This window comes from Phocoena phocoena, chromosome 15, assembly GCF_963924675.1.
Source record: "Phocoena phocoena chromosome 15, mPhoPho1.1, whole genome shotgun sequence".
NCBI lineage: Eukaryota > Metazoa > Chordata > Mammalia > Artiodactyla > Phocoenidae > Phocoena > Phocoena phocoena.
In genome coordinates this window covers 72,928,015-72,939,242 of record NC_089233.1, presented here as the reverse complement: position 1 = coordinate 72,939,242, position 11,228 = coordinate 72,928,015, and the positions used below count along the sequence as shown (strand labels likewise).

General features: G+C 53.8%; 1 protein-coding gene across 1 annotated transcript; it reads right to left on the bottom strand.

Moving 5' to 3' along the window:
- Positions 1-6,346: 6,346 nt before the first annotated feature.
- Positions 6,347-10,066, bottom strand: LOC136135022 (WAP four-disulfide core domain protein 2). Its single transcript, XM_065892820.1, has 3 exons — positions 9,991-10,066; positions 9,270-9,413; positions 6,347-6,498 (listed from the first exon to the last, which is right to left on the bottom strand). The coding sequence occupies exons 1-3, from the start codon at positions 10,064-10,066 to the stop codon at positions 6,347-6,349; spliced, it is 372 nt and encodes a 123-aa protein (XP_065748892.1).
- Positions 10,067-11,228: the final 1,162 nt, after the last annotated feature.

Genomic DNA, 11,228 nt, shown 5'->3' with positions numbered 1-11,228 from the left:
GAGTCTAACCATAGTGCTAAGCCTAACCCTAGCCCATAGTATAAACCACAGGCTTTGGATCGTTCATCTGGTGAAAAATCCCCAGAGGGCTGTCCAAGATTGAGGGCTGCAAATAATGAGGTTTCAGTAGCTCTAGAGGGTCCCATCTTTTTATGTAATGAACTCACCCCAATAAACCTGGTTTGGCTGGGCCCTGGGCTTCTTTGGGGTTGATATCCCAGCTGTGGGAGGTATGCAGAGACTTCTGGGTCTAGGACCTCTATGCTCTGCAGGCCGGGCCTACTAACGCTATGCTGTTCTGTGGCTCAGGGGGGCGCTGCAGCTCCCACCAAGTACCATCTTTAAGGGCTAAACAAACCAGACCCTCACCAACAGATTGCAGCACTGAATGGAGAGCTAACGAGTTGTCAGCCATCACTCTGTTTTCCTCACCCTCACAGTTTTGCCATCAACTTGTAGTAGAATGATCAACTGGGTAAACGTGATCATGGGGCAAGAAGGGGAGTGTCTGTTGTGTTTGCAATATGATTATTTCACGAGTTAGTTTTTGGAAGCTGCATCAATGGACAGGACAAATGGAACCACACAGCAGTCACAGGAGCCATCATAGCTGGTGCAGCCCTAGCTCCCGGGGCATTAGGGCTGGCAGCTTGGGGGTCTCATACAGATTAGTAGATGAAGAGGCAAAAAAAGTCATTTCTCCTATGTCCTGTTGGGCAGCCTAACTGCTCTCCCTGCTTCACATTGCCCCCAGAGTCTATTCTTAATATAACAGCCAGAAGGATCTTTTCCAAACATAGGTCAGATGACATCATCGCTCTGCTCAAACCCCTCCTATGGCTTCTAAATTCCTCAGAATAAAAGGCAAAGTCCTGTAGTGACCACAGGGCCCTCCATGATCTGAGCCTGCACTGCTTCTCTGACTGCATCTCCCTTCATGCTCCTGAGCCCTCAGCACGCCAGCCATGATCCTCAAGCACTCTGAACTCAGGTCCTGAGCCCTAGAAGCTTCTTGGTCTGGACATCTCTTCCCATGGGTTCCGTGTGGCTCATGTCCTTCTTCACTCAGCTCATGACTTGAATGACACCTTAGGAAAGACCTTCCCCGAATACCCTCTGCAAAGCAACAACCCCCTACCTCTTACCCCATCCCCTGGACCCACTAGTCCTCTTACCCAACTTTATAGTTTGCCATAATCTTTCTACCACCTGACATGTTAAACCTGTGTTGGTTCATTCATTTAGTGACCGTTTCCCTCACCCCACACGCGCGCGTGCACACATACCCACACACACACACACACACACACACACACACACACCCCTCACCTCCTTGATGTCAAATCCCCACCACCTAGAACAGAACACATAGTAAGGGCTCAAAAAAGGTTTCCTGAATGAGGAATACCTCTGCTTACGCTGTTCCTCAGGCAGGGCTGTCCTCTACTGGTCTGGCTTTAGAACTTCATTTTTCAAGCTCCGGCTCCCTCATGTGTAACTAACTTCCTATTATGTCTCCAATCACCAACCTGCACCTTGCTGAAGAACAGATGTTTGTTTCTACAGGGTTTTACCGTACACAGCGGTCTGGACTGGAGATGGGGTTTAGAGGCAACAGCGAAGCGGCGTGTTGCCAGAGATGGGAGAAAGTAAGCGCAGGAAGAGACCCTGCCCTGAGCTCCGGAAAGGCAGCAGTTAACCAAGTTTCTGGCCCTGGGAGCCGTCCTTCTAGCTCAAACTAGCATGGCTGTGGTCTGGCTACAGAACACATAGCCCATCAGGATGCCGTCCACACACAGGCTCCTGGAAAGGAGGAGAGCGATTTGTGGCATGGTGCCGATGGAAGAAATAATGGCGTGCATACAAAGGCATACCTCTGCCATCCCTGAGTTAAACAAGGCCCTGCCCAGGGCTCTCTTTCAGAAGGCAGAGCCGGGGAAAGCAAGGAGAAAGTGGAAGGGGTGGTACCCACACATTTAGTCCCTAACGACTCTACCCAGCCTATCACTTTGTTTTTGCTTAGAAGGGTTGGGGAGACTGGAGCCTGGACAGGGATAGAGATTGGAAAAGGGAAAGCTAGGAGAAAAGCGATACTGCCACCCACCTACCTCCAAAGGCAGTGAGCACCCCCATTCTCATACTAGAGACGCGTTCCCACGTACCCCCAGGGGGATGGATGGACAGCCAGGTTCTTTGCTGGCTCATGGCCTGGGGCAGAGACCCACAGGAGGATGAGAAAGATAAGGCTGGCCAAACGCCAAGCCCCCCAGCTTTCTGTCTCCACACAAACGCACTCAAGCTGCCTTGACCTCTCACGTTCCACGGTGGGTGGAGGTGCAGGGAAGGACATAAACCATGTCCTGGGGGCTGAGTCTCTGCCATGACTTCGTTGCTTTACCCCCTCCTCACCCCAAAAGGTTAGGCATCCCCTCCCCACCCCACCTCAGGGATTAACGTGAAAAATCACTGCAGTAGAGTCAGCATGGGACTCTGGTGTCATTAGATGACTCAGGTTCAAATCTAAGCCTGTAAAAGGTTGAAAGCAACCTAAATAGTCACCAGTGTAAGTAAGTGTGGTTAAATAAACTTCGTACATCCCAACAATGGACTACTATACGGCCAGAGAAATGAATGAAGAAACCTTTTATGCTGTGAGGGATCTTCAAGATATATGAAGTGGAAAAAGCCAAGTACAACACAATGTGTATAGTGTACTACAATTCTGTAAAAAGGTGGGATAGATGAGAATTTTTTTTTCTCCCCCGCGGTACGCGGGCCTCTCACTGCTGCGCCGCCCTCCCCCCACCTGCCCCGCTGCAGAGCACAGGCTCCGACGCGCAGGCTCAGCGGCCATGGCTCACGGGCCCAGCCGCTCTGCGGCATGTGGGATCTTCCTGGACCAGGGCACGAACCCGTGTCCCCTGCATCGGCAGGCGGACCCTGAACCACTGTGCCACCAGGGAAGCCCTAGATGAGAATTTTATGTCTACATGTCCCTGGAGAGATGGAGATAGATGATAGAAGAGGAATAGAGAGGAAGAGAGGGGAGGTGAGAAGGAGAGGGAGAGAAAAAGTAGGCATAGAGAGAAGGGAGAGAAGGGGGGAATAAAGAGAGGGGCTACAGAGAGAAGAAAGGATAGAGGGAGTGAGCTGGAGCTCTCTTGGGAAGAAGACACAAGAAACTGATGGCATTCGTTTCCTCTGTAGAAAACAACTGAGTGGCTGCAGGTGCAGGAAGAGGGTCAAGGGTGAGAGATGTTTCACTGCGTATTTTTACCTTTTCAATATTGATCCATGTGAATATTATTTATGTAAAATAACGGTTTGATTTTTAAAAAGCAGCTACAACGAAGGACCCTGGCTTTGCCACCTTCTTTCTGTGTGGCCCCAAGCAAGTAACTTGGTGGAGTCCCAGTCTGTAACACAGGACTGTCATCAACTAATTTGAGGGTTGTTTTGGGGATCCAGAAGATCTCACAAGTGAATCTCCCAGCCCTGTGTCTGGCACACAGTACATGCTGCTGCTGTTGTCAGAACCCCCAGCAACGAATCCCAGTGACTTTGGAAGGATTCCAGCATCTCTCTGAGCCCCAGTTCTCTCCTCCAAAACCCTGGGAGAATAACCAACAACCGCATAGGGCTGGTGGGCGGATTCACCCAGGGAAGTGCCAGCACACACAGATGAGCCCTGAGTTTATGCTCATCATGTCAGAGCTGATCTCAGACTTTGTGCCTGGATGATCTCGTTGCACCCTGCACCCCGATGCCCGCACCTCCACCCAGAGTCGTGGGACGAATGAGCCAGAATAATAAGAACAGAGGCCACAGCCCCATCGGTGCTGGAAGTGGTCACTTTACTGGTTGGAAAAGAAGCAGCTGTGGCCGCTCAGGAGGGGAGCATAGAGGCCAGGAAGGGAGGAGGGCAGCTGGGCTGGAGCCAGACAGGGCCAGGCAGACACTTCCACTCCCCGACTCCTCAGGCTGGTGGCTGGAGGTGGAGGAAGAAAATCACAATAATACCATCAACAACAGTATCCATGATACTGGACAAGAATGCCTGCAGCTTAAATTCTGGGCTAAAGCCCCCCCTACCCCATCACATCCCCCCTTAGCTCCCTACCCCCGCCCCCAGGAAAGCCTCACCGTCTTGAGGCCCTGGGGCTCTGCCTGCACTTTTCGGAAAGTCCTAGACTCATCTCTTCTGCTTCTGAGCATCCCCGGACACACCTGGGTATACCATGGTCCCCACTGACCATTGTGACGTGACCTTCCTGAGGGGCCACTGTCATTTATGTCCTTAAGAGTCCTTCCACCACTAGCAAGTTCCACCATGCCCCTATTCCTTTGGCTAAGCTGGGTTAGCTGATCAAAAAGATCTTATTATTTTATTTATCCCATTTTATAAGCAAAATATTTGCAGTTCAGGGAGGTGAAAAAGGCTAGTTAAGTGTCAGAGCTGAAATCTGAACCCAGGTCTTCCTGACTGCAAAGCCAGCCCATGCAGCTGACACTGATGGAGGCAAGAGGTGGAGAGCTCTGGTCCCTGGGGAGACCGTGGTTCTCTCAGGCACTGAATTAACAACCTTGGGGCCTTGAGCACGTCCTCCCCTCTCTCTGGGTCTCAGTCTTCACATCTGGGCAATAGGTTCCATCACTGACCTGCCAGCCCCTTGGCTGAGAGCTTATCAAAATTATCGCAGGATCAACAATGAGATTTCAACCAAAGGGCCCTTCCACGTTCTTGCTTGTCCAGTTCCCTCTGTCTGAAACAGCCTCCCCGCTGCTGTACTTCACCAGACTACCGACCTTTCATTCATCCTTCAGGATTGGCTCAGGGTCCCTTCTGGGAAGCCTGCTCCCTCCTTTCCCCACCCCCACCTGGGTGAGGCTTTCCTCTTCTATGTCCCCATCACACCCAGCCCCTCCCTCCATTGCAACACCGACGACAGGCACTGGGGGCGTCTGTCCATCTGTCTGCCTCAGCCACTGGGCTGCGAGCTCGGTGAGGAAGGGCGGTGGTCACCTTCCATCCCAGAACCCGGCACAGAGCTGGACCCTGCAATGGCCTGACGATGCATGTTCTTTGGTTTTGCTTCTCTTTATTTTCTTACACTTGCTTTACGACTTAATATTGTTTTATTTTTACTTATATGTGGGGAAAGAGAGGCTGCACAATCTTGTCCTTCCCGCGTCAGAGCCCCTCGAGGTGGCTGAGTGTAGCCCTGCCTGCCACAGGGTAAGTGCTCAACACACTCGAAAGGGGCATTTGAGAAACTGAACCGCAGTTAACTGATCTCTACCGGCTGTGTCCTGAAAAGCCAAGCTTTTTGGCGAGAGTAAAGATCAATTCTTCTTCCTCGCACTGGCCTATGCAAAGAGCTTCCTACTTCCCCAACCCATCCAGCCACCGCCCGCCCTCCCAGGACACAGCTGCTCCTCCAGCCACTGACTTATTTACGTGGGTGTTAAGGGGAAAAGGAGTAAACCTTCTCACAGCCCAATTCATCAGCAAATATTGTCCCATCTACCTTCACATAGGTCCCAAATGTAGCCACTTACGTCACCTGGTCCATCATCTCACGCCTGGCCTCTTGCAGGAGCCTCCTCGCTGGTCTCCCTGCTTCTGCCTGCTCCCTGTCCCCTAGGGCCTCCACACAACACCCTCAGCAATCTTTGCAAATCTAAGTCAGAGCGTGTCCATTCCCAAGGACCCGACATCTCTGGGTCAAGACCATGGGTCAAGACCAAAGTCCTTCCATGGTCTGTCAGGTCCCTCCGCTTACCACCTACCTCTCGGACCCTCTCCTCTATTGCTCTCTCCTTGATCAGCAGGCTCCAGCCTTCTGGCTTTTTCTGAAACTCACCAGGGAGGCTACTGCGTTACACCTGCTGCCCCCTCGGCCTGTAACATTCTCCCTGACATGCTCGCGGCCCCCTCCCTCGTTTCCATCAAGTCTGTTCATATGCTGCCTTCCGGGAGGTCCCATGAAAACATTGCAGTGCTGCTCCCTGCCGCCCCCCATCCCCACTCCTTATCCCCGCTCTTTTTTCTTTTTCTCCAGGCCACTTATTCCCCACTAACATTTCACAGAGTATACTTGCGTATTTATTTTATCATTCACTAGCATATAAAACCACCAGAAAGAAATTTGTTTACACACGGAGCATCCCCAGCACCTAGAGCAGTGCTTGGCACGTGACAGACGCTCAGTGAACCTGTTGAGTGAATGAAAGTAAAGGACAGAGAAGGGAACAGCAGTGTGTTAGCTCAGGTCCTCCTTTTCAGCCTCCTGCAGGTGTCATCACATCTGGGCATCAGTGCACCCCTCCCCCCAGGCCACCTACCTCAGAAGACAGGTGTGACACAGGACACCTTCCCGCAACCATTGTGGCAGCACTTCAACAGACCAGGACACTGGCTGTCCACCTGGCACTGGTCCATGCAGAGGCCGAGCTGGGGGAAGGCGATGTCCACCTGAGGGCAGGAACCCTTCTTTTCTGGGTGGAAAAAGGGGTGGGGGGGTGGGCAGAGGGGAAGCAAGGAGCTGAACACGTCTCCACAGCACAACCACCCACCTGGACTCACAAACAAGAGAGCTGCCTGCCTAAGTGGATCTTAGGGGCTGGAGTGGATCTCAGGGGACCTTGGGAGAGCACCTGCAACCTCCCTTCCTTCTGCTCTCTCCCTGAGTGTTTTGGGATCATAGGGCCCTAGTTTGAGCCCCAGATCTGCCTTTTCCTAACTCTGTGACCTGGGGCCAGAAATCTCCCAGAGCCCCGTGTCTTCAGGTGTCACATGAGATCCGTGCTGCCCATGTCCTGGGGCCGCTGTGGAAGCAGTGGAGGCAACAGACATATAGTCCTTCTCCCTGCACAAAGTCCTTGTAATAAGAATAATAATGAGTAAGGACAGCAGTTAACACTTAGCTGCTTCTATGTGCCAGGCATTACCCTAAGCATTTGACGTGTATTAACTCAGCTAATCCTCACGGTAATCCTAAAACAGGGCGCGAGGAACTGTTACTATTTCCTTATGTTGCAGATGAGGAAACTGAGGTACCAAGAAGTTAAGTAATTTGCCTAAGGTCATACAGGGTGGAGACAGGATCTGAACCCAGGAATCTGGCTTCAGGTCTGTGCACCATGCATCTGCTGCTTTGTCAGCTGTAAAGTGCAGTGCACGTGTGAGGGGTTACACGCCCACAATCTCTTCACTCACTCCCATCTATTCACTCCCAGTTACCACCATCTAGCACCAAGGCCCCCATACAACCTCACTCATCCACACCCAGACAAGCATTCTTCCACTAACACACACACAAACAGATAACACCACAGATATGTGCTGATTACAAAGCCCTTAATGTAAATTCAATTTGTCCTTTAAACCTCCACATCAACTCTCTCTTCTGTAGGGGATATTTCTACCCTGCTCCTACTACAAAGGAGGAAAATTAGACCCAGAGATGTGACGGCATCACCCAACAGCACACTGCTGATCATAAGTAAAACCAAGACCTGAGCCTAACCTTCCAATGTCCACACACACACACACACACACACACCTTGTGACCCACTTCCAGGGTCAAGGAGAAGGGAGCTGGCTCAATGCCCAGAAGCCCCAGGAGCAAGCCCATCCAAGTGTCAAACAGGCACACAGCTGGGTGATGAGCTGCAGAGGACAGGAGGGGCTGTCTTCCTCGCACAAAGTCACCCTTTCCCTTGAGAAGGGCAGGAGCTTTCAATACTGAGCTGCCCCTGGACAGAAGGGCTTCAGGAGCGGGGTACCCACAAAACAAGCCACTGTGTGTGGAGGGTCTACTCTCTCCTGAGACATTTCACATGTATGATTTCACTTAGCCTCATGTCGACCCTACAACATCTGAGATTCTCATCCCATTTTGCCAGCGAGAAAGCAGAGGCTCAGAGAGGTGAAGCGACTTGCTCAGGACCCACAACCAGCAGACGGCACAACTAGGATTCTAGCTCAGGAGGCCCTCTGGTCCTGCCCCTCTTCCTGCCTCAGTCTGTCCATCTGAGACCAGGGAACAGCAGAGACTCCCGCTAACAGCAGAGATTCCTCTTTTTTCCGTCCTCCTCTCTCATCTGCCTGTCTGCCATCCTCCTTTCTCTCCCAGTGTCCTCCTCTCCTTCCGGTCCTCCTCCCTCTGGTCCAAGTTAGAGGCCCCCAGACCCAGAAGCCCCCTGATGGGCCTGTCCTCCCTCCACCTCCAACCTCCCTGCTCATGAGTGACTGAATCTCCAATTACAAACCTTCCCAGCCCCTGTGGGCATCTTCAGAGAAACCACAAGGTGGGGGCATCACAGAGGTTTTTTTTTCTGGATAAAGACAAGTGATCCCAGCACCTTGGGATCCAAGTCATATCCCTGGTCTAGTCCTCAGTCTTTCCCTCTGAAAAATAAGAAGTTTGGATTCCACAGCTTCCTGCTCTGATAGGAGCCCCCATGGCCTACTGGACAGTCTTCAGCTCCAGCAAGTACTTTTTATGACAGGCCAGCTTCACACACTTTCTTTCTCTCACTCAACCCTTAGAGTGGAAGAGAGTTTTAAACATGAAGAAGTGGGAGGGGTGCTCTGGGAGGGGTCCTGACATTCTTCAAACCACTCAGGCAGAAAGGAACCCCCTGCGTTATGACTCCTGCCCAGCCAGAAATGGCAATGTGACCTTGGACAAGAACCTTGCTCTCTTTTGTAGCTCACATCCACATCTTTAAGATGGGCTGGGTGCTCTCCTAAACCTGGAAAGTCTCCATCTGGACAGAGGGATTCGGGGAGTCCCGCCAGCAGGCGTCCCAAGTCCTTCCTCCTGGGTTGGGGAGGCCCCAGGGTAGGGGCGCTAATGGGGAGGAGCGCCCCAGACCTTGGGGCCCAGCCCATTGGGCAGCCCTAGGTTGCCCCGCGGCTGAACCCAGACAGGAGGAAAATCCGAACCAGATCCCCTAATCTCAGAGAACAATGTTCCGGAACAACGTCTCCGTGGTGCGTCCCGGAAGTCCGTCATGCCCCAGAGCAATGAATCCGGCCAGGAGTGGGGGACCTCCCTTCCCCCTGGCTGCACTTCAGCGACGCCTAGGTTTCACCGGAGCCATGGGAAGGAGAGCACGGGCTGATCTGGCTCCATCCACCTCGACCTGGTCGGGAACCCCTGGGTCGGTCGCGCCCCAGATCCCGGAACAGAACTGGGCACTCCCTCCCCCTCCCAACCCCCGCTGCCCCGCCCCGCCCCGCGTGGGTCCCCCGGGGTTACCATTGGGCATCTGGCAGACGGTGGCGCAGCCGGCCCGGCAGCACTTGAGATTGTCCGCGCATTCCCCATCCGAGAGGCACTCCTGCGTGCAGTTCAAGTCCACCTCTAGCGCGGGGCACACGCCTGATTTCTCTGCTCCTGTGCCTGGGAGGCGGACGCGCAGTGGGGGACTCAGTCCCGCTCTCAGAGGATGCCCGCCTCCTGTCTGACGGCCCCAAATCTCAATCTCCCGGGAATTCTGAGTCTCAGTCCCTGCTCCCCACACCCCACTACAGCCTTGAGAGAGCCCCACCTCCAGGGCCGGGGTCCCTGATACCTGGGACGACAGGAGTGACCAAACTCTTGGCTTCTGAGCCCTCAATTCTTAGGGGACCCCCGCACAACTAAGCGTCTAGGAGCTTCCCATGTCCAGGCAGAGGGTCCCCGCCTCTGGCCAATGAGTCTCCATTGTCAGCAAAGAGTCTCCCCATCTCCCCCCGCGCATATGTCAGCCTTCAGTGTCTCCCCACCTCCAGCCCATTGGACCCCACATCTAAAGCTCCAAGGGTCACCACTTTTAGGCACCAGGGATCCCCGCATTTTGGTCTTCATGGGACTCCCCACTTCCACCCCGGGAATCCTCACTTCTCTGTCCCCAGAGAGGCTAAGCTTCTGCCGGGCTCCTTCCCGGCTCTCCCGGTTCGGCCCCTTTGGGCGCCAGGCCTCTCCCCGCCCCACTCACCTGTGACCGGGGGGAGGCCCAGCAGCAGGCCAAGGAGGAGGGCGGCGACGAGCAGACCGAGGCGGCAGGTAGGCATGGTGCTCGCCGGGGCGGGAGTGAGGCGCTGCCCGGAAGGGGGGATTTAACCGCTTTCCTGGGGGGCGTGGGGTAGGGGCGGGGCCGAAGCCGTGCGGGTAGAGGGCTCAGCGGACAAGGCAGGCGGGCCGGCTGCAACCTCTTGCCGTTTCACAATCCCCCAGGATCAGGTGTCACTCTGGCCCCAGTGGGAACTAGGAACCTAAGCTGCTTCCAGGCCGGTGCAGCTCGACCAGCTGCAGCTGGACCCTTGTCCGCTCCTGCTTCCCCACCTCCCTCCTGGGGCCCGTGGGCAGGGCAGCAGGAGGCCAAGGGCTAGACTCAGGGGTTCCCATTCTGGGACTCAGGGGTCTCCCGGTAATGCCCGCTGTCGGTAAAGGAGGGGGAAAGGGCAGGACCCACAGGGAGGAGCCTGCGGATGAAGTGGGTGGATTTGGGGTCAGCAGATCAGAGTGAAAATTGCTCTTTAGAGATTCATGGTGGAGCTGTTGTGTAGGGATACACAGCACATAGTAGGAGCTACAGGAAAATTTATTCATGAATGAACCGACTGGACACAAGAAACTGAGGCCAAGGAAGGTGAAACACCTATTAACATCTAGAGCCATTTCATGTGTGTTTCTCCCTCCCTCTGTTTTCCACACCAACACTCTCTCAGGGCTCCCTGTGTGCAGCTGTGTCCAATGTCTCACGGAGTCATGGATCTTCCCAGACGCCTGTGAACAGACAGATATTGTTGCCATCAGCTGTGCCTGACAGATGGACTGGATGTGCAGAGGGGGTGCCCTCCCACCCAAGGTCCCATGAGAAGCTGTAGAGACAAGGTTTGGTCCCAAGTCTCCATCCCTCCAAGCCCTTATTTTTTCCATTCCGTCATAAATGTACGTTCTTCGTGACACATCTAGGGCACACAGCTGGTGTAGAGAAAGTAATTAAAGGCGCCTTCGGCACTGGCTTTGGGTGATGGGGTCTGGGTTTGACTCCCAGCCGCCTCCAGCACCTCCCAGCTGAGGGACCTTGAGTGAATCACTTCCCTGTTCTGAGCTGCCGCGTTGTCACCTCCAAAGATGCTGATAATATAAACATCCCATGAGAACACAAATGGCGTGCTCCTGAATGGAACAGCTGTGCCCTCCTTCAGGGCTAGATACGCACTGACTGAC

Bases quoted from the DNA above. Each gene is read 5' to 3' on its own strand.
- LOC136135022 (XM_065892820.1), bottom strand. From the start codon at position 10,066: ATGCCTACCTGCCGCCTCGGTCTGCTCGTCGCCGCCCTCCTCCTTGGC. The intron at 9,414-9,990 runs GTGAGTGGGGCG...TCCGCCTCCCAG, and splicing joins GGGCCTCCCCCCGGTCACAG to GCACAGGAGCAGAGAAATCA. The intron at 6,499-9,269 runs GTAACCCCGGGG...TTTTCCACCCAG, and splicing joins CGTCTGCCAGATGCCCAATG to AAAAGAAGGGTTCCTGCCCT.